The 24,303-nt window shown below is 32.4% G+C and overlaps 1 protein-coding gene across 1 annotated transcript; it reads right to left on the bottom strand.

The window, feature by feature from the left end:
- Positions 1-16,473: 16,473 nt before the first annotated feature.
- LOC106661016 (general odorant-binding protein 19d-like) lies at positions 16,474-23,871 on the bottom strand. Its single transcript, XM_014384115.1, has 7 exons — positions 23,753-23,871; positions 17,617-17,683; positions 17,155-17,210; positions 17,055-17,090; positions 16,865-16,982; positions 16,710-16,786; positions 16,474-16,649 (listed from the first exon to the last, which is right to left on the bottom strand). The coding sequence occupies exons 1-7, from the start codon at positions 23,804-23,806 to the stop codon at positions 16,623-16,625; spliced, it is 435 nt and encodes a 144-aa protein (XP_014239601.1). The 5' UTR covers positions 23,807-23,871; the 3' UTR covers positions 16,474-16,622.
- Between the last annotated feature and the right edge of the window lie 432 nt (positions 23,872-24,303).

The raw sequence follows: 24,303 nt of genomic DNA, 5'->3' as shown, positions 1-24,303 counted from the left end.
CAGTTTCTAACCTCTAAATACATACATAATATTTATTCCTGGAACAAGTTGTGTCAAGTGCTATTTAAAACTCAGAAAAAGAGGTATACTTTACTTTATGAATGATATCAAATTTGTTAACTTCCACATTCCTTTTACTCAATATTTTTTTCTAATTTAAAGGATTTATTTCTAGTTTGTTTATATTTACGTCTAAAGACTCCTCATCATCAAAATGAAGTAAAAGTGGCCATTTAGGTTTTTTTTTTTAATTTGAAAAATTTTGACAGTGAGTCAAAACAAAATGACGGTTTCCGCGTTTCAAAAAACGTAAAAAGTACAGAAATGAACGTCTACGAAATCAAGTATGTCTGGAATAATGTTTTGGTTTTTTTGGGTCAAAAAGTTGATAGGTAGGGGTCTAGTTTAATAAACGAGTGTTTTTGCAATTTTATGTTGGTTCCTTTATCTACAATTTAGAACATGTTTTATTTAATTTTTTAAAAGTTTTAGTTGGTAATTCATGTTCTTAGTTTTTAAGCTCTTCAAACCTCATTAATAAAACTATGTGGAATCTTTTGTACTTTGTTTAGAAATCGTGCAAATAATTATTTAACTTGCAGTTGTTTCCTTAAAGAAACTTTTCTCAAGGAGAAAACTTTTTCCCAGAAATTTTATCACTTTTACTAGGATGAACTGCAAAATCTACTGAACAAAATCTAAAACATAATAACATGCTTTAACTTTGCACCATAAACAGTTGCCCGCCAAATTTTAAATGAAAAAATACTGCTGGCCTCCGGTGATTCCAGTTGACTTTGCACCATAAATAAAAACAAAACGTATAATTAATAAAATGCCTAATAAATGGATTTTGATATGTAATCATATGAGAATGAAAACTTGAGATTGTTAGGTAAGAAAACTGAAGATAATTAAGCCGTTATTGTTAACAAGAATAGTGCACTCAGTCCAGTCAAAGTATTTGTAAGTTCGTTAAAACTAACTTATGAAACTATTTTACAAAATTTAATAACCATTTCTTTTTCAACGTTTATATATCATGTTCAAAAATTGACCAATTATGCGATTTTGATAAATTCTTAGTACGTACTATGGACATTAAAGTTATTAAACAATTTGCATAACTTATTTACACATTAAAATTTTCTTTTCAGTCAGTCAGTAAAACGTACGATTACGTTTGTGATACGACGAATACAAATACAATTGTTCAAATGTTTTTGCTTGTTCAGGTGTTCATTCACGTCAAGAATGCCTGGAAAGAAATGAATGAAAATATTTAGACATTCTTGACTGAAAAGTGCAATGAAACCCTAAAAAGAACAATTACATATAAAAATTATTAACTTTAATTGCTACCAAATAATTCGTTTGTACATAAAAAATGAGGGATAAGACAAATTTGGAAGGAAAAAAAAATTATTTGATTCCTTCATCAAACTTTCAAGGGATATAACTATCTTTGGCCAAAGTTAATGAAATGTCTTACAACAACAACAAACATGTCGATGTGGTTAGAGTTCCTATCCTTACTGGTTTGGGTTTGTCATTTGCACGTCAGCATTTTTCCATCATCAGTCTGAAGTCCCAACACTGGGTAAGAGAAATCTTACAAGATAACAAGTACATATATCGATCTCAATTATGTTATAAAAGAATATTAAAAATAAAACCAATATAAATTCTTGAAATTGTAATATTAGGAACGCGTGCTTGAATGATAACTAAGCAAAGCTAGGTCATCTATTCTGCCATATTTTTACCAAGCTAAGTTCTTGTAACTTACATTGAGGTAAGCCAGTTTTTTCCGGCGAAGGTGTGATGCAAGGGTGAGTCCACGTCATGCTTGCCCCCACTGCACCATAGCATTTACACAGCAGTATTGTGTGCAATTTGACACATGCTTGAGGTGATTCAAGATGATGGTGGTTCTGACCTCTACTCTGCACCTCAGCATGGTTACTGCTGTCTGTGACAGCTTCTCATAGTTGAACCTCATTTAGAAATACTGGATTGTCTTAGCAAAATGGTGGTTATTGTGTAGGAATGTGTAGAAATTAGTGACCGTTAATCGATAGTTATTCAGATATCGGTAATTTGCCTCTCTCAACACGACACGCAATGATGGCACAATTACTCAGAAGACAAACACTTTGAGCCCTGAAGATGATCTCAATAAAAGATCGAAACGTTGGCACGATAAAGAAAATGTTTTTCTGAAACCTACTTCACACCCAACCGCATCTCACGATATCTGAATAACTATTGTGTAGGAACTTGGTCGCATAAGTCTGGAGGGTACCTACAGGGCGGACAAGGTAGTAATGCTGACGTCTCAACTTTCAGACTTAACCTATGTGATCTGGCCCTCTGAGGCTAAAAATACAATAAATATTTTGTAGTGGCTGACTGCAGTTACCATGGTGCCCGATTCTTTTGTCCGATTCCCCAGTTCTGGAATGTTCTTGCCCTTCACTCTGTAGCCAATCAGATTAGAGCCATTTCGTATATAAGCAGAGGCACTACTCCACTGATATCAGACTCGTCTCCCCGACAAGATCTCACTGCACACCTTGAGTCTTGAGACTTGTCTGTTTGACAAGATCTTACCTTGCACCGAAATCGATAATGACCACCGACAATGACAGCAAGGATACTCGCAGCATTACCTCAAACTCTACTTCTCAATACAGCCGACTTGACCACTGACCAACTGCTGCCCTTGGCTACCTGTTGCACCAGAGTCCCTTCAATCGCTGCAGAGTCAATTGACTCACTGATTGCACATCACCGGTCCTAAGCCAACGGCTCTCTCAGTCACGGACTTCTACCAACGCCACACACACTGTCTCAGCCGCATCCATTGTCTCTACACTTCAAAACAACACTGGCCCTTATCAGGGCCATCAAAACTCCCAGTCACTAAAACTTGATTAAAAGAAAGTGGCAGCATCAGCTGAATTGACAGAGATGCTCTCACATATCAAAAGCACTGATAGGTCCTCAAAAGTCCAGACCTGAGTCGTAGAAGAAAGGTATTCCTCTATTAAAGATAGGCTTTGCGAGGTTGACACACTTTTGGGGCCAAAACTGTATGTCTAGCATGCAGAGAAAAGTTGCTCGATGTGCCACATATAGTTGAAGGGTTCAATTCCTTGGTTCCATGTAGATCGTAGAAATGTCAGCTAATATGAGAATTGTGCTTGAGCACGGAAGCGAGTATTTAGGTTCTCTGTTCCAATTTTTAGAGTACGTTCGTTTTATTGTACATAGCACTGACAATTTTGAGCCCCTGTCATATGTTGAGAGTGAATATATTTATTGGCATGAATGTGTAATGTGAGAGGACCTTTGTAAAATGTTGAGTACCCATTGACCATGCATTAGGTTAGCTATGTAGGTATAAGAGTAGTTATATAGGTATATCGAACACAACCAAGTGAATGGTATAATAATAATGTATTTAATAGTGATCAAAAGTGTGTTTGGATTTAGAACTGATTGCGTTGAGTGATGAAATGACTAAGTTGTTGATAGCCCTAGGAGCCACATCACAGGATGGATAAGACCGAAATCTGATCCCTGACTGCCAATAGTCCTCGGTGATTCTCAAAGTCTATAAGCATTGTCTAAGCACTTCACATTTCGTTGATAGGCTTTATGATTTCTAACTTCATTTAAAATACTGTATGGATGTAATTATATAGATGTAAGGATTATATAGAAGGGGATACATAGGAAAAGGAAAGCTAAATTGTTGAAAAAATCCACTTCTATATAATCTTGAAAGGATAATCTGGCTGAAGCATTACCAACGTTTTTTCCTTTCTTCGGCTCTTTTCACCTCAAAGAAGCCGACGCCTTATGCAAAAATGTCTTTCTATCTCGACTTCCTTCCCCACCCCATCAAAATCCAACATATATAAACATAAAACAGCAATATCGCACTGGCACTCTCAACACGACACGCAAGAATGGCACAATTACACAGAAGACAAACACTGAGTGAGTAGAAATACTTTGATTGAATATAAAAAATATATTTTGCATTGTATAAATTCACTTTTTTCCACATCCTACATGTACTTGTTAAATGTAAATGATGTTTTTAAATCCCAGGCCCTGAAGATGATCTCTATAAAGATTGAAACGTTGGCACGATGAAGAAAATGTTTTTCTGAAACCTACATCACACCAGACCATCTCACGATTTCTGAATAATTATCGATTAACTAACTAGCAGAGACTGGACCTTCTACATCCTCCTATCACGGAAGACAGTACAAGAGAAACGGAGGAAACATATGGTAAGTTATGGAGGTGACAATACAAAATTCGATGAAATTAAAGTTAATGAGGTAGTCTGGGTGAAGAATTACTGGAAAAAGGAAGAAAACTGGATGAAAGGAACCATCACAAATTTACTTGGACTGAGGAGGTTGCACGGTTTTGTGCCACACCTAAATTGTACGTATTTATGAACACACTGGAAAACTCAGATAAAGAGACTCTGGAGCAAAATTCGCCAGAAAATGAAGAAGTTAGTCTGCAAGATCAGTGACAGACTTCAGATATCACTTCGTTGGATATGGTAGCCTTGAGGCCATCATCAAAGAGTATGAAAACTAGTCATCTAGGAGATAAACCACATACTTCGGAAGAAGAAGGCGATCTACCACCCTCAATGTATGTCCCAGGAGAAAGAGGTGGCCAGTTCACCGGCTTATTGCTGAGATATAAAGGGGAAATATGTCTATAGATTGACCAAACATTTAAAGATAAACATATTGTTTAGTTGTGTACTTGGTTTGTTGTAATAAATACATGTGTAGTTCTGTTATAAGGGGGGAAAGTGTGGTATACCTGAGACTACAGTAAAAAAAGGAAATGTTTGTAATCATAAAACAAGGGGCCTCGGTAGCCGAGTGGTTAAGGCGTCAGACTTTTGGCTAGTAGCTCCCGCTGTCGTGGGTTCGATCCCCACCATCAACTCTGGACTTTTTTCTGACACCTAAGGGGACCAGTGGCCGCAATTGATAGGAATTGACACGGCACTCATCAATGGAATGGGCGGGATCAAATCTCAGTGACCCTGAATTTGATCCCAATTCACTTCAAACATGAGTTTCTTCCACGGAAGAACACCGGAGGCTCAAATTCACACTTGTGTTGCGAGCCCCCAAAAATGGAGCCAGGGATAAAGTACAATAAGCTGAACAGCTGCAGTGCTCAGGGGGAACTCTTCCAATTCCTGGTATTCATTGTTAAAAAAAAAATCATAAAACGAATGTATGTTAGCATAAATATTTGTATACTAAATTTCACAGCAAGAATATAATTTGGCCCTTTTACCCCTACACGTATTCCATCGGTGAACCATTATTACAGCCCTTTCCTGAAACTTGGGGCTGCTTTTCTTCCAAAGCTTTATTTATTAAGTTATTCATGACCACTTCGAAGAGTCTGCCAAAGTTGAGTTTTCTCATATCATAGTCACCAGGGGTCTGACTTTTGTGGTTGTAACTAATATGCCATCCTAGAGTTTATTCCCCAGTGTTTGGTAAACAGTATCTAGCTAATGGTTAATTTAATAGAGCCTGGCCTCAAGAAAATCCTGCCTATGCGTTTTCTCCATTTGACCATTTGGTCAAGAGTACCAAAGTAATTTTGTTTCTTAAGAGAAATTTATGGCTTCATTCTTCTTGTAAAAGGGACATGTTTTCTTAGGGTTTATGTTTAATCATTTTCTCGCACCACCTTCCTTCAATAATTACAGCCTTTTGAATCTGATTTGGAAGAGTATTGTAAAATTTTCCCTTTATTGTTGTTACCACGGCATCTGCATGAGCTATGGGTGAAAATTCATCATTAAATTTGCATAACATAATTGATTTTCTAACCGGTTTTGACCTTTGAAGAATCTAAAGTATATGAAATTTGAACTGAAAATTGTATGAGTATGGGTGAAAGTTTAAATAAAAAATTAATAATTACGACCGAACATAATAACAAAATAGTGAATCTGGAGAAATTACGGGCAATATATGAACTTAATAAAAAAACGATTAATTTAATTTTGTTCAATTTACCGGAGAGTGGTAATGAAAATAAGCTAAGGCTTGAATCCAAAGTGGAAGATGTTTTGAAGATGTATTAAAGGTTGAAGTGAATTTGAATGATATCGATTTTATAAAGAATTGGACCGAAGAAAGGAAAACAACCTGTACTTAATAAATTAGGAACTTCAAGGTGAGAGTACACCTTAAACATTTGGAAATCGTTCAAAAGGAACCGGGTGTTACCTTCTGAGGATTTTTCAATCAAAAATGTGAAATTAAAAAGCAATCATCTTTGCACTGGAAAGCTGGAAGACATGGAAAATAAGTAGGAGTGTATGAAATATACTTCATTGATGAAGACGATCAAGAAGTAAAGTCAGAAACATTTCCAGGAAAGCTTATTTTTGTCGACAAAAAGAATGAACCCAACAAGAAACAGCAAGATAAGAAGCAGAAGCAAGAAAATAAGAATAATGTCTTGATTAATAAAAGACTGTTAAAATGGAAAGACTTGGAATTGTTGATTTTGTCATATAACATTAGGTATGAATTGTAAATGGAATAGTTTTCAATTTTTTAATTTTCTTAATAAATTTGATATTAATTTTTTATTTGAAATGTTTATTGAGAAGAAAGATATTCAGATTTGTTTAAAATTAATTGTGGAATACTATTAGTTATATTGTTTTTATTCTAATCTATAAAAATTATCATTATTGTAATTATTATAATTGTTCTTTATTTTTATAAAACAATTTTATTTTCTAGTTTATTTTTTTTTGCCATCATTTCTGTAATTTTGTAAATCATTTGCCTGAAATAAACATTACTATTCTTTCAATTAATTAATCTTTTTATGTAAGATTTTGGTTGAAATGATTAATTAATTGAAAGAAGTAATTTGGTCAATCAGACCATTAAATATAATGGATTACTATTATTATTTTAAGTTTTCAATTACAAGAATGTATTTCATTAGTTACATTAAAGTGAGCAAAATTGAAAACAAAAAATGGGTAATGTGTGAGATCAAATATACCAACTTGTCTATGTTAATATTTAAATTGTTCAGGTAGAGAAAATTATTGAAAGATTGAAAAATAAAATTGAAACTTACAATGGATATGAAGTAGGCCAAAATACAGCCTAGAAGTAGAAGTGGCAAATATTTCATTTTGTAGTTTTGTATATTCTTTGTGATAAACAAAGTCGAGATCAATTTTATATTTTAAAATCCCCACCACATTGACGACAAACTCACGATCTGGGAAAAAAAAGAAAAAAAAACGGTTTTGTTTAAGGATCACATGATAATTGTTAACTTCATTAAATATTAAATTTTGGACTATGTGAGGTATCCCTGCTAAATTTCAAGGAAAGAGTTCAATTGGGAAGAACGATCACGGAAGTTCGGAGGGTTGCTTCCACCCAAAATAAGAGACATTTTAAGTTAATAAAAATCTCAACACTTAAATAAATCTTAGAATATTTCTTTTATTTAAAACAATAAATTGACCTGGGATTTTAAGAAATAATTATTTAGAAAATGTACATAAAAATAATTAATTATATTAATAAATTATATTAATCAATATAGATTTATTTTATTTAAAAAATAATAAAACAAAGTAGAGCCTTGTAAATTTAAAAAAAAAATAGTACGTAAACGTTTTCACTAGTTAGAAGAAACCAAACTCATTTAATAATCAACAATACTTAAGTTCATTAAATATTTTTCCTTTTTTTCTCATTCGGCACCCCTTCATAAACAGAAAGAAGATGATTTATTGAATCCCCCAATGTTAAACATTTTTGAATCTAGTAAGATTAGTCTTACTGAAGCTTGACGTAATATAATAAATGAAATATGTAGTCATAATTTTTATATCAATTCAGGGTTTAAATTGACGTTTATAGTGTTGTGAAAGTCTATTCAATTGACTTGGCCCAGTTGTTTTCCATTTATCAGTGCAGTGTTTCTGCAGTTTACATTGTCATGACCTTTTTTAAATTTAGATCAACTTTTTTGAGATGCACAATCGTAACATTTTATTAATTTTTTTAAAAAAATTATTACAAAATCTAAACTTAATTAACTGAACAACAACAAATAAACTAATTATTCAAAAATACACTGTTGAACATAACTTCTTTTTCTTGATTTCTTTACTCTTCAAGTTTTCTTCATTAATTTCCCTTAAAATTATGAAATTAGAGATGTAGTTGTTATAATGTGAAAAAGTACAGTGTTCTCTAAACAAATTAAAAAAAAGAATATATAATTAAATACAAATAATTTGTAACAATATATTAAATAATTTTAAAAATAATAGGTCATTACTTTTTTACTCCCTGAGTTTATTGTATTAGATTATCTTAGTTCAGAGATAAAATCACAACGTACGTCCATACATCATTAACTGAAGTTAATGATCATAAAGTCTATCAATGAAATGTAACGTGCTTAGAAAAATAATATATGTCTGGTTTTTTGCCTGCCATTTCAATTACTTATCTGAATCAATAAAATACAAAGTAAATACGGTTGGTTAAATAAAATGTTGTTTTGCTTTTTACCACAACTGCAGTTCTGGGTTTGAATCATAGCTAAGTCCTTAGGATTTTTTTTGAGAATAATGTGAAAAAGTACTGTAAAGTGGGTAATTGGGCTTTAGTCCTCTATGGCAGGAATAAAAAATTATATAAAATATTAATTATTGAAATGTTAATTTAATAATTATTTAATATTAATACATTTAAGTGATATTAAAAAAATATATTTAATAGCACATTGAAGCGAGAAAAAGAAAAACAATTTTTAGAAGAAATTCTCACTTTCTGGTATCTGCAAATATTAAATACACCAAATTACAGTTTTGCGGGTTTAGTATGTCCGAGTGCCGGTGTTGAAAATAAATTCGCCCATAATTAATAAAATGGTTTTGTCTAAACTAAACTTCTCTGTTACCTAAATTCTCACTGTTTTTTAAATTAAGTAATTAATTTTTTTTAGTGCCTCCGCCCGTTCACTCTAAAAGATATTATAACCTAATACTAACCTAAATCGGTGGGTCTGTGGAGTACTTGATATTCCTACACAGCCCACCCATACAAACTCACTTTCGCGCCAATAAATACAATCATTTTACCCAAAACACAGAAAGAGATATCTATCCTAGTTTGGTGGGACTGTGGTGTACTCGACATTCCGACCACTACCCACCCATACACACACACTTTCGCGCCAATAAATACATTCATTTTACCCAAAACACAGAAAGAGATATCTATCCTAGTTTGGTGGGACTGTGGTGTACTCGACATTCCGACCACTACCCACCCATACACACACTTTCGCGCCAATAAATACATTCATTCCACCCAAAACACACAAAGAGATATCTATCCTAGTTTGGTGGGTCTGTGGTGTACTCGATATTTCGACCACTACCCCACACTCATACATTCTCGCCAATAAATACACTCACTTCAGGAAGGGAAAATGAAACCACGTGTGGAGAAGATTTATTTGTTTCAGATATTCGATTACTTTCTTGCTGCTGTCATTGCTGTGTTGTAAAACCTGGCCACACTTTGTTCTGTGCAGCGCCAATAGTTCGCATTCGATTAAATTTATTATTCATTTATTTATTTATGTGTTTATTTTGATTTAGTTTTCAAACTAGGGAAGGTGTTTTTATTTTAATGTTTGTGATTGATAGTAAAAGATTCCCTAGTTTGAAATTTAAATCAAAGTGAACACATAAATAAATGAATAATAAATTTAAAAATGAACGAGAATAGACGTAACAGAGAAGTTTAGTTTGGACAAAACCATTTTATTAATTATGGGCGAATTTGTTTGCAACAACGGCACTCGGACATACTAAACCCGCAACACAGATCAGTCCGGCAAAACTGTATCGCAATTATTTCAGGCGCGAACGACGAGTAGTGATCTGAAAATTTATATTAAAATAATTTTAAAATATTTTGAGGAGTGAATAAACATTTTAAATTATGACATATTGCCCAGGTTTTATGAACTTTGTCATTTTATGAATTTTGATTTTAAAATTCCTTAAGATGTTATTTTTTGCATTAACTTATCAGATGCCTGGCCAGTTTTGAATACAGAGATATTCACGCAATAGAAATACAGCCGTCAATGTTTGCTGACAATGTAAAATCAGGATGTGAATCTGTTAGTGGATAACTTTAATTTGCCATTGCCAGTGTTGGAGTGTCCAAAAAAGATAACAATCTGTTGTCTGTGTGTGTTTCCAATAATTGTAAATCAAATTGGATATTTTGTTGAAAGTAATGTTTTGTTAAATTTACTGTCATTGACGTCAATATCTTGTTTAAAATGAACATTCTTCTGGGTAGTTTGTGTCCCGCTTAAATAATTCCTTCAGTTTATTCTTTTTCTAAGGTTGCAAAATATTTGCCAATACAGGCAACTTTTGATAAGTTGAAACCCAAGAGGCCAGAAAAATAATTTGAATTATCAAGATGTTTGAATTATCAATAGGAAAGAAAATCAAATGATTAAGAGTCGACAAGTATTTTTACAACTTATTACTTGAATTGTGCATTCATTAAACATCATAAAAATAATGTAAAAGTGGAACTAGATTAACTGAAAAATTGATCATTGTTATGTATTATTAAAACAATTAATGAAGCGGTTTTTGTTTCCATGTGGCCTGGCATCCTTTGTCTAAATAATTGTCCAAAGAGATTAGTGCTGAGAACACATTTACAAAACAACAACAAAATTTAATCTTAAACTTTCGAAGGAACACCTTTAAAGGCTGTTCCTGTTGCTAAATTACAATCTTTAATAAAGAATATCCATAAGCAACCTTGATTATTTGTCATAGACCAGTCACCATTCCATGGCATGGTTATTAAAGAATTTGCCTTCTCAAAATAAAAAATAAAAAAAAATAAAACTTCATCTTGGCATATTGTATTTGGAGATTTTCTTTTATTGTTTGCTCATCCATGTCTTATTATTGGATTTGAAACATGCCAACCAACATTTTAGCATCATGCAATGATAGTTTTACTGCTGTTATTTTCTCAAAGTAAGTATTGAATGTATGAGTAGTTTTTACTACAGAATTAAAAAAAAAAAAAAATAGAAAAAACTTATTCTACATCCTGAACTTGTTGAGCCTAAATTAGGAGCAATATGTGATTTTTCTAGAAATATTGTCTTCCAAGATTATGAGCAAAGAGAAAGAAAACAACGATGGGAAATTAAGGAAATGACGTATGAAAAAATTGTGAATTTTTCTCACTTGTAAGGCAAAAATGAATATTTATGAGACATCTATTTTATTAAAGTAAGTGAAATGAAAATAGATAGTATTTTTCTTCCAGCCTATCAAGAGAAATGTTATCAGACAAAAACTTGCAATATACATTCTGTTACAATCACTGTGCAGTAAGGCACTATTTTCAACAAGTTCACTCATAGAGTCTTCTATACTTTGCCTTATAACCTTATTCTATGTTATTTTCTATTTTCCTTGTTTAACTATTTTTCTTGCTGAATATGTTAACCTTACGCTCACCTCCCTTGGTAATGAGGATTAATATTGATCTTTTATGTCTTAAAATAAGATGAGTCTTTTTTTCTTGGTCTTTTTCTAATTTTCTATTTCCTTAGCTCCACTTCTGGTGCCTAAGTTTGGTAAAATCAGTTTAGTTTTCCTTTAAAGTAATTCAGGTATTAATCTGGAGAGTGAAGCCTGTATTTATGTGCAATTGCATATTTTTTTTGCTAACCCTTATGATCATGTTGATTGGATGTTTATCAAAATCATACCTCTGTTCAATATTTATTCTGCATATTTTAAGAATATTGCATAAATTTGCATATTTGAAATATATTATATTGTATAAGTATATTGCAAATTTGAAACATTTTTGATTGTTTTAAACAAATAAATTTGACAACTAAGAACTTGAGATGGAAAAAATTTGATTCCACTTGACTTTCCAGAAACACAAATATATTAAACTGACAATAGAATTCTCTTAAAATAATTAGTATTTTCAACTTCTAGGTGAATACCAATTAAATTAAGATTTAATTTTTTAATAATATGCTTTTGTTCACCATATTTAATATGTTAACAAAACTTATATTTTAAAAATCATCACCATCGTGAAGTTTTATCACAAATTTTTATTAAACTCAGACGTCAATTAATACAAAATGTTGAAAAATTAGCATCTTCATAATGTATTCTGATTGGATTAGCTTTAATGTTTTTTTCTATCATTTTTTACTTCACCTATTTCATCATAATGTTTTTGATATTCTGCTAATTATTATCACTTTTCACATAAAGAAAGTGTTGAGTATTTTTCCAACAAAATGTGCTTCTATTTTGAATAGAACTCAGTGCGATTTATTGAAAGTAAACCATTTTTTCCACTGACTTATTAACTTGTCTTTCGACATGTTTGAGAAGAGTAACACTTTGCTGGGAAGTTGATGAAATCAGTTATGACAAAACATTTCCAAGCGAAATTGAAGTTTTCTCTACCAACCCATTTTCAAAGTTTAGCTCAACTATGGCTGAACTTTTGAATTTATACTTAAACTCAAATAGAAAGTAACACAAACTTTTATTTGAGAAGCATTAGTGGAATTGCAATCTTTTGTACAGAATAATTACAATCAACCTTTATTCTTTGTCATAGACCAGTCACCTTAATCCCCAAATATTCCATGGCAGAATATAGAAAGAAGGCATTCTTCTTCTGAAATCTAAGAGAAAAACTATGATTTTCACAGGGCTTACAGCCTCCTCACTTGCTTCCTTGCAATGGATTTAATTTAAAGTACATACTGAAAAATACAATTTGAAAGTGGAAGGAAAATTGTAAAAGTTTGGAAAACAGTGCAACTTACAGTGCCAGTACCGCTCCAAATTTTTGTTGCCAAATATTTATTCAGTATCTTATGTTTCTACAGGCTTTCTAAGTGAAATACGCTTTTTAGAACTATTGTGAATGCTTACATTTTCATTCATTTAAATATATTTGGTCAAAAATAACAGTTTTTTTTTAATATGAAACTTTTTTGCATACTACTGCAAATAATACTTATTACTTTTTTATTTATTATCAATAATTTCACCATCTAGAGGGATTTTCAAATGCTTTTAAGACAAACATAGGGCTAAAGCAAGGTTGTTTACTATCTCCAATTTTATTTTCGTTATATATCAATGAACTATGTGATTTTGTAGGCGGTGGATTGCGTATTGATGGGTTGAATGTTTGTTGTTTGCTCTATGCAGATGACTGTATTATTAGCAACGGAGCCCTGTACATTGCAGAAAATGATTAATAAGTTTTACGAGTTATGGAATTTGTTTGTTAACTTAAACAAATCAAAAATTATGGTCTTCCACTGAGGGGGTAGGCTTGGGAGAAAACAGGTTTGGAACTATGCTGGACAAAATATTGAGATTGTGAACCATTATAAATATCTGGGTATATATATCACACCGCAGCTTGCGACGGAAATACATCTTAAAGAAAAATTAAATGTAGCCAAATTTGTTATTAATTCTACTTGGAAGTCTCTCTTGTCAATAGTGATGTTCCCATTTCAGCAAAATATAATTTATTTAACTCTGTTTCCAAGGCGATGATGGTTTGGGGCTATAAATGGTATGACACCATGGAGAAATGGAATAAATATTTCGTCAAAAGGTTGTTTTTCTTCAGAAAGGATACACCTGATTATGTCTTATATTTAGAGACAGGGATTGACCCATTTTTTTTCAACACATTAAGCCTGCATCTGACATACATCCAAAAAGTTTTATCATTGTCTTCTGCTAGACTTCCTCGAACTTTGGCCTTGAAAATACTAGACAAGAAAATATTTTGGGCAAAAGAATTTGACAATTTGTGTCTACAACACGGTTTAACCCCCTTGAGTTACTCCGAAGTAAATAAAAATAGTGTGGACAGCTTGGTAGATGTTTTAAGAATTGATTTTTAAAAATAAACTCAAATTAAGAGCACAACGGTCTGTCTTCCATGGTTTATACAAAGAACTGAATCTGGAATTAGGAGAAAATCACCATTATTTAAATAAAAATTATATTTTGAATATGATAAGTGTAATAATGAAAGCAAGAGGTCAGTTGCTGTCTCTTAATTACTCGGTCCACAGAAATGAGGAAGCGTACCGTTGTGCTTTGTGTAATTTAGGTGTGTAAGGATGGCTTCCATTTTTTTATATTTAGGTATTTTATATATAGGTCTTATATTTAGAAGCAGGGATTAACCCATTCTGACATACACCCAAAAAGTTTTATCATTGTCTTCTGCTAGACTTCCCCGAATTTTGGCCTTGAAAATATTATACAAGAAAATATTTTGGGCAAAAGAATTTGAAAATTTATGTCTACAACTTTTTTTAAAACCCCTTGAGTCACTCCGACTTAAATAAAAATAGTGTGGAAAGCCTGGTACATGTTTTGAGAACTGACTTTAAAAATAAACTAAAATTAAGAGCACAGCGCTCTGTCTTCCATGGACAATGAGCTGAATCTGGAATTAGGAGAAAATCATCATTATTTAAATAAAAAAATATAATTTGAATAAGATAAGTGTGATAATGAAGGCAAGAGGTCAGCTGCTGCCTCTTAATTAATCGGTTCAAAGAAATGAGGAGGCGTACCGTTGCGCTTTGTGTAATTTAGGTGTGTACGAGGACGGCTTCCATTTTTTGGTGGTGTGCCCCATATTGAAGGAATTCAGACGTAGGTGATTTGGCAAATCGTTTTCAGAAAAATGAAGTAATTTTTGAATGGGCAGAACTGGCAATTCTCTACAATTATGTTTTGTACTCCCTAAAATACAGAGCGCTCCTAATCGATAATTTCAATTATTAATAAAGTATTGTAAATTATGACTATTACGGAAAACTGAGGGAAATAGAAAATGGAAAGGCTTAGACCAAAGTCTAGTAACAAACCTAAGAATTGCCTCCTCCCTGAAAAGTACCGGAGGAAGGACACCGGCCTCATTGCAGAGACTATATAAACTTTGCTCCTAAGTACATGCTGAATAGTCTTAAAAGAATGTCTCTATTCGCTCCCCAATTGTAATTAGCGAGGAATCTCATCAGACCTAGTATTTTCCTTCCTGAATTAGACAATTGGGCTATTTGAAGTTTCCATCGAAGGGCTTTGTCGAAAGAAACGCCCAAATATTTGACAACGTCGGCTGCCTTTATTTCAACGCCAGAAAGGAAAAGCCGAGATGTTTCATGATGTTTTCTTAGTCTACAAAAGTGTACAAATACCGTTTTGGACAAAGAGAATTTGAAACCCACATCATCTGCTTTTCGTGACAATGTGTCATTGGCGTTTTGTAATGTCCTTCCTATTGGAAATTTTTCCCAGACAAGTAAAAGCAAAGATCATCAACATATAAAGGCCTGACTATACGGTGATCTATATTATCAGCCAGACCGTTTACCGCAATCCCAAATAAAGTGACATTTATAACCGAACCCTGAGGAATCCCGTTTTCTTGAATGAACGTACTAGATAAGGCGGTACCTTATCTCACCCGGAATCTCCTCATTTCGAGGAAGCTTTTTAAAAATTTAGCTATGTTCCCTCTTAAACCCCAATCATAGAGTTTCTTAAGAATACCAAATCTCCAGGTCGTATCGTATGCTTTTTCCAGGTCAAAGAAGACATCTAAAGCATGCTCTCTCTCCAAGAAAGTGTTCTGAATAGCACTTTCAAGGAGCGCTACATGATCTTCAAAGCAAAAGTGCTTTCTTGACTGTACAGACCTTTTTTCTCAATAAACCAATTTAACCCTTTGTTAATTATGGCTTCCAATGTCTTGCTGACTATTATTATTATTAATTTTTAAGGGCGTTTTAATGGCTAAGGTCATTTCACGCCCTAACATCCAAACCTTCTATCTTAGGTTAGCTATATCTCTTCTGAGTGCTATAAAGCTCGTAAACTAATTTATCCCATTGCCATCCAAGCTTTAATTTTTCTTTTTTTTTCTTTTTAAAATTCTTAATTTGGATTATTATTGACCATATTATTATTATTGTTATTCTTCTTATTAATATTATTCTGTTTTTTTTTCTTTTGGCAACTCGACAGACAGCCCGTGGGCTATTGTCTAAGATGTTTTATGTACGGAATATTTTTTGTAAAATAATTTTTATTGTAAATAAGCATCATTATCTATCTATATAATTTCACCATGCATTATGTACCACAAACTCTTGTCGGAGTGGATAATTAAGATTTGTAATTCAGCATTGACTACTGACAATTATTTGCACATTATTTTTCATGATGGCGGGGAAGAAGGTAATAAAGAAAATGTAAAATAAAATTGAAAGATATGGCAGGCCAATTTTATTTAAATAAGATTCACATATTGATTATACTGATCCTATGAAATTGTGTAATGGTGATTGGTATTCCAAATTATTATTTTATTTTGTTAATTTTTCTTTAATGCTGCTTCTATGTTGATCTAAAAGTCAGGTGTCTTGACTCCAAGCTAAAACAATAAAAATTAATAAGTATTTTATTCGCTCGACATAACTCTTATTTCACTTACTTTTTTAGCGTGTTCTGATCCACAAACTGCCATTTTGTAAGCGAATTCACATTCATCTGCTCCAACTTCAGTTCCAACTGAAGATCAAAACATAACATGAGTCATATTATATACGTATAGTAAATAAAATAAAAACAAATTGAAAATAAATTAACCTTCTTTGGTACAGTGTTCAATAACTTCTTTTGCTTTAGAAGCCTGTTCGGGATCTTCTTTGTGAAGAACGTCAGCCAACATCAAAGCGTTGTCTTTGGAGTAGACGCCGTCCTTCAGCTGTATAAAAAAAGCGCCAATTAGCACTAAGCTCGCCGCATAGTTATAAAACAAGGAGTTAAAATTACTTACAACTTTTCCTTCTTTCAGCATGCAAGCCATGAGACACTACAATCACACAATAATTATAAGAATAATAAAATCTTTTTCACTAATAATTGCCTTTATTTACCTTGGCTTCAGACGAGGAAGGAACAGGTTCCTTCTTTTTGAATTGTTCAACTTCTTCTACAAAATAATAAAAAAAAATTAAAATATTATACTGTATTCATTCTTGGACAATGAAAATCAAGTTTTACAATTTTAAACTGTAGTAAACAAGTTAGTTTCTCGCTTGATTCTGTTCATTTTTTTAAAGTAACGATTCTTTGGTATTTTATATTATAATATGCATTCTGATACATAACGTAGATGCTTTTAAATACATTTTAATTATAAATAGGATAATATATGTTTATGTGAAAAATCCGTACGGTTGGCGGTCGGAATACAATGATCAAACGTGACAAAACAATGGATTAAATGAATTCAGGCGGGTGCAGTGCTGTTCAATTTACATAGTGACAAAGTTTCCAATTTGGGACAAGGATTCTGTTAGAATGATGGACCTTTACTGTAATTTAAAATTGCTCACCTTCGGAGACTGGGTGGGTTTCTTTGCATTTGTTGAACATCTCTACAACTTTTTCCTTTGCTTCACCCTGTAAAATATCAAACAAAAGATTAACAGAAGTAAAAGAAATTTGTGCAAATTTATAAAATATTCGTTTTAACTCGATATAGAAAATATAGAATTTATATATAGTTGATCTTACATGAAATGATGTGATTCATTTTAACACAGTAAACAATTTTTTTTAAAACAAATATTAATGCTAATTCTTACTGAAAACTAAGTTTGTTTGAACTATGAAGATTGCTATTGTAACAGGTTGAATAAATTTAATTGAGGAAATCAAAGTCAACTTAAAAATTCCTAAATACGAATTTGAACTTTTTTATTTATTTTTTTAATTTAAAAAAGTTTTTTTTTAAAATTTGAACTTAACTACTAAAAATTATAATAATTCGCATTCATCATTTGTTTAACGCTGTTACACTTCTTTAAAAAAAATGTCAGATGGGGAATCATAGTAAAACCATACGGAAAAACAATTTTTACTGATTAATTAAGGTTTTTAGTTGAGATAAAAAAGTCAGTGTCACGAGTGGTATTTGAACCCACGATCTTTGGCTAGATACGCCGCTGCTCTACCACTTGAGCTATCGTGACTTCGATCCACTTGGACACCACCTTCCCATCTCAACTCCACCTTTATATTTTCCCTCCTTTTTGTCATTTTTTATCTCAACTAAAAACAGTAATTAATTGAAATATATTAATTGGTCAAGCAGACCACGAAAACTGGTGAAACTAAATAATAATGTTGAATAGTATATGTTTAAAGTGACAAAAGTGTAAAACAACAAAACAGATTTAAAAGCTAATAGGCTGTGATCTCGTCATAATATTTAGCTAAGTATGCTAGACAACATTTATGTTTTTATGAAGTTCATCTAATTGTAAAACTTTTGTTTGAATGATAACACTATAATGTGTAGCATTTAGTGACCGTTAATTAATGATTATTTAGAGATCGTGAGATGCCATCTGGTGTGATGTATGCAACTAACTCTCTCAACAAGACACACAACAGTGAACATTTGCATAGAAAACACAAACTTTGAGCCCTGAAGATGATCTCAATAAAGATAAAAAAAAATGTTTTTCTACCTACATCACACCAGAATGCATCTCACGATCTCTAAATAACGATAACAATATAGCCAATTATAGATTTTAAAGTATCAATTTTTTAAAATTAAAATTTCCCAACAGCTTCTATATAATCCATGGAATTTGGCAAAATTGCAAGCAGGAGATCAAAATAATTTATACAACTTCGGTATCAAGTCAATCATAAAGTTTCAAAATTTCATGCATACAAGTTATAAGACACTATCAGATTGCAATGATAGGTGTTCTTCCTTGTATTGCAATCAGCACTCTCCACGTCCAGGGTAACTTAATTGTTATATTATTAATATAAAATAATTCATTTCTAGCCTAGCTACCAGTGAGAGAATATCATTATACTAGGATAAATTTCGTGTTCAAATAAAGTTTAAAAACAAAGGATTAATAAAGTGATAAAACTTTACTTATATGTGTTTAGCATTGTAGCATAAGTCTGTAGTGTTTAGAATATATGTGGCTGATTGACCAAAATCGAGTTTATGTAGGGCATGCAATGAATATTTTGACTCTATAAGGATATTAAAGTTAATTTTTTGTTGTAAATTACTTTGTCTAATGAGTGTAGCACTCGTTGGATATTTGGATAAGCAGAGTGCACAGTTCATCGCGTTATTTATTTATTTTAAAATACATGTAAAATGGAGTAGCATGTCGTAAACCTCATGGATTTATTTCAATCCGTTCAAAAGTTACGATTTTTTTTAGTGTTTATTCAAGAAAAACACGCTTCTTTACACTTTAATGTAACTTTTCCCAAATTTTGATCCAATTTTCAGATTTAGCACCAAATTTCCTTTTAGATTAGTCCACTTTTATTCTAAAAATTGCCAGTCTACTTACAAAATAACTGCATAAACGTCTTGAAAGTCGCAAAATGCTAAATTTGGATGAACTTCTTTAAACCGTAAATCCCTTATAATTTATTTATTTTATTTTTATTTATTTATTTTTTGGGTGGGGGCAATACATCTATATGGAGTAGAATGTTGTAAACCTCATGGATTTATCTCAATCCGTTCAAAAGTTACGATTTTTTTAGTGTTTATTCAAGAAAAACACGCTTCTTTACACTTTAATGTAACTTTTCCCAAATTTTGATCCAATTTTCAGATTTAGCACCAAATTTCCTTTTAGATTAGTCCACTTTTATTCTAAAAATTGCCAGTCTACTTACAAAATAACTGCACAAATGTCTTGAAAGTCGCAAAATGCTAATTTTGGATGAACTTCTTTAAACCGTAAATCCCTTATAATCTATTTACTTTATTTTTATATATTTATTTTTTGATTGGGGGCAATACATCTAAAATGGAGTTACTAAAATTTTTTTTAGTGTTTATTCAAGAAAAACACGTTTGTTTACATAAATTCCGAATTTTCTTCATTTTAACGTAACTTTTCCCAAATTTTGACCCAATTTTCAGATTTAGCACCGAATTTCCTTTTAGATTAGTCCACTTTTATTCTAAAAATTGCCAGACTATTTACAAAATGACTGCACAAACGTCATGAAAGTCGCAAAATGCTAATTTTGGATGAACTTGTTTGTATTGCATTTTTAAAATGTCAAACTACCAACAACGGTCTATTCGAAACCATGATTATTTTGATTTTTTGATGGGCAATTTCAGCTTGATGTTCGGAAATCGTGGTCCGGGATGCATCCTGGTAATTAAATGCATGGCCCTAAAGTTTTTCGGGCATATAAATTAATAATTAGCAAATACATTCTGAAATAATTTATTAATAAAGAAACAAACTCTTCTTCAGAATTTCTTCAGAATAAAGTATTTTAAAAGAACAAACTTCTTAGGTCTTATAAAACAGAATGTTGTAAGTAGACTGGCAGTTTCTAGAACAAAAGTGGACTAATCTAAAACGAAATTCGGTGTTAAATCTGAAATGGAGTCAAAAGTTGAGAAAAGTTACGTTAGAGTGGAGAAAATTCAAGTTTTATGTAAAGAAACGTGTTTTTCTTAAATAAACACTAAAAAAAATCATAACTTTGGATTCCATCGATTCTTTTGATCGATTCAGACAAAACCATGAGGTCTACGGCATTCTAGTCCATTTTAGATGTATTGTCACCAAATTTTTTTTCAACACGATGAGCTGATCACCCTGTTTATATCAAGCAAATTAAGTAAGGAAGAAAAATATTACTATAGGTAAAATATTTATATAGATTAGTTTCCTAAATATCATCTTACAAACCGTTGAAGCCTAGGTTAATTTTATTAGTGATTATTTATTGCGACATTTCTTCCTGTGGTCTACGAGGCAATTAACTTGTAATTTGGTTGTACCGATCATTTTGGTCTACCCAATCTAACTGGGTTGGTCTGTTAGACTATTTTTGGTATTGTGCCATCTTTGGTCAGAAAAAACCCAGAAAGTATAGACAAACCAAAATGAACAGTTACGACCGAACTGCGAATTAATTTATTATTAAAGAAACTTGACAATTTTTCAATTAATGAAATTATTCTTTGGCCAATAGTGTGAAAATTGTTTTCGATCAAGGGGTTAATATATTTTTGTTCTTTGATTCGATTTGATAGTCATTATGCAGATATCCTTAGTCATTCGAGGGTCGCAGATATCCTGAAGAGGAAGGCTGTAAGTCACGAAGGATATATTCACAACTTTCTCACTTTTTTCATTCTGTATCAGTGGTAATTTTTTAATTAATTAACTATTTAATTAATTAGTTAATTTTTTTTGTACTTTATCCCTGGCTCCATTTTTTGGGGGCTCGCAACACAAGTGTGAATTTGAGCCCCCGGTGTGCCGGCGTTCTTCCATCGAAGAAACTCATTTTTGAAGGGGGTTGGGACCAAATTCAGGGTCGCTGAGACCTGATCCCGCCCCTTCCATTGATGAGTGCCGTGTCAATTTCTTTCAATTGAGGCCACCGGTCAGAAAAAGTCCAGAGGCGACGGTGGGGATCGAACCCACGACCGCGGGATCTACCAGCCGAGAGTCTGACGCCTTAACCACTCGGCTACCGAGGCTCCCAGCATTGGTAATAGTATTTGGATACCGTCATCATCATTAGAGTCACTAGACAATGAATAGGGGGTTGAATACAACCAATATAAACTGATTAATTTGATCAAAACACGTGTAACTTGGCCATTGGATATGTGATTCGTAAATGTATGAAGGTGAAGGACCACTCGGGTCGTCCAGTCACCCAGTCTGTTGTCGGACAACTGGTGACCAGATCTGAGTCCATGTGAGTAGGTCCTAAGGCGTCGAAAATGTATTAAATATGAATCTGTAATAGTCGAGTTGTTCTCGTTCATGGAAAACCCTACATTCAGTTAATATTTTTTGCATATTGTCCAAAACATAGTCCACGAAAGGCATGCAATGGTCTGTGGGATGAACCTGTAAATTTGATGATTTTGTTTTGCTACTCCTATTTTTTTAAAAATCTGTTTTGGATAAAAAGTTGAAATGCATCATCAAATACGACCAAACCATCGAGGATAGGCGGATAAAAATGATAGGCAATGGCTAAATTACAACAAATTTTTCTTCAAGAAAACTAAATAAAGACGAAAAAGTATTACAATTGGTACACTTTTCGTTTGTAAGAGTATTTTAAATACCACGTCATTAAAAGGTTGAAATTTTGTTTAATTCGGAAAATTATTAATTTATTGTTAAAGAGTAAGGAATAAAGTTTAAAAATTTTAACAAATCGAATTAATCTACGGCCCAACAGAGGTGACATTTGCCTTACAGCCATGGCTTTAGTATATTCTGCTGGACAAAACGAAGTTGACGAAAGGGACTTTGAAAAATTTAGCTTTGATTTCTGCAAATTGCTTTGCCAAATGAAATGTTTCTAGGATGTACTTATCAAACGATTGAATAATTATTTTTGTTCTGGGGTTTGCGGGATAATGAAAGTGTAATTTGGTTGTAACCTATTATTTTCGACTTCCTATCTGCCTGAACCTTGCTGGTTTAGTCTATCAGAAACTTCATTGGCTTTATCCTCCTAATAGACCAAACCAGCCAGGATAGGCTAACAAATGATCGGGAACGACTAAATTACAATATATAAATACTCAATTAATTATACACAATTTTTTTCGAAATGAAAAATTTGTGTCACAGGCGGGATTAATAAAAACATAATAATAAAATCGGGTAGTCGAAATGAGAAGTTTGTGGCATGGGCGATTGAAGTCACGGTAGCTCAAGTGGTAGAGCAGCGGCGTATTGAGCCGAAAGTCGTGGGTTCGTATTCCCCCTGTGACAATCATTTCGAAAAAATTGTGTATAATTAATTGAGTATTTATATATTTAATAGAAGTTGATAAAATTTAAAATTACAATATATTTTTATTTATTTATTTTAAAGGTAAAAACAGGGCTTTAAGACCCCAATATTATTAATAATAATAAATCTTCTTCAAGCAAAATGAGCAAGGAAGAAAAATAGTTCTTCAATTTGTACAATTTTATTTGTAATTTATTCAGAATTTGATGAAATTTGGTTGGCATTTTGTTTAATTATTTAAATGACTAATTTATTGATAGAAAGTAAAGAAGTTTAAAACTTTTCAACAAAAGAAATGCTTCTTTGGCTCAACAATGGCAAAATTTAATCTAAAACCAAGGCTCTAATATATTTTGCAAATTATCCAAAACTGAGTTGCAGAGAACAAAACAGTAAAATATAAGCAAGGGATTTTGAAAGAATTGGAGTTGATTTGTATTTATTTTCTTACGAAATTGTGCGATTGTATCATTTTAGGTTATCATCTTCGGTAAAAAAAAAAAAAAAAAAAAAAAAAAAAAAATATTACCACTGGTAAGGTATTTATTTGAAAGGTGTATCACGAATATCATCTTATCGACTGTTAAAGTTTTGGTTAATTTTTGTTAAAGAGTAGGAAGAATTTTAAAAATTGTTCTTCGACCCCCCCCCAGGAATTGTTGAAATTTGACTTACGGCCATGGCGGCGGCGATGAAGGAGGCGACGAGCAAGAGGGCGATGTACTTCATTTTCTTCGTACGGGAAGTTTTATTTTTGCAAGTTCCTAACAGTTTGCTTCTGTACCAGGTCTGCTACGGCTTGACTGTATATATACGAAAATTTTGATCCCCCTCTACCGTGGTCATTTTCCGGCCTCGGCCGACCGCGGCTTCGGTTCGCGTCGGTGGTTGAACTTTTTCGCGTGTCGCAGGGCGTTCCGCGGTCCGGTGGATGGCCTTTTTTTATCCCAAGTCCGATTGGATGGGACGTTCGAGAATGCACGATTTAATTGAGGAATTGCGGGATTTAATTATTACCCTGACTAATATCCTGGAAGTTTTTGTTTTGGAAGGATTTGACAAGGAAAAAAGATTTTTTTTGTACAAGTACAGACTTATACTAAGCTTGTGGGAATAGTTGATAAACTTGCAGATATCTAATCCACCTAATCTAATTTATTTAATTTTATTAAAAAAAACTGCAATAAACTTTTAAAATCTCATGAAATCAGCAGATACGACTAATG

Source organism: Cimex lectularius, unplaced genomic scaffold, assembly GCF_000648675.2.
Source record: "Cimex lectularius strain Harlan isolate CLEC.00 unplaced genomic scaffold, Clec_2.1 scaffold47, whole genome shotgun sequence".
Taxonomy (NCBI): Eukaryota; Metazoa; Arthropoda; class Insecta; order Hemiptera; family Cimicidae; genus Cimex; species Cimex lectularius.
This window is presented reverse-complemented; position numbering and strand designations above follow the sequence as displayed.

Coding starts and splice junctions, on each gene's coding strand:
- LOC106661016 (XM_014384115.1), bottom strand. CDS start 23,806: ATGAAGTACATCGCCCTCTTGCTCGTCGCCTCCTTCATCGCCGCCGCC. Junction 17,684..23,752: donor TCATCGCCGCCGCCATGGCC/GTAAGTCAAATT, acceptor GATATTTTACAG/GGTGAAGCAAAGGAAAAAGT. Junction 16,650..16,709: donor GATCAGAACACGCTAAAAAA/GTAAGTGAAATA, acceptor TTATTGTTTTAG/CTTGGAGTCAAGACACCTGA.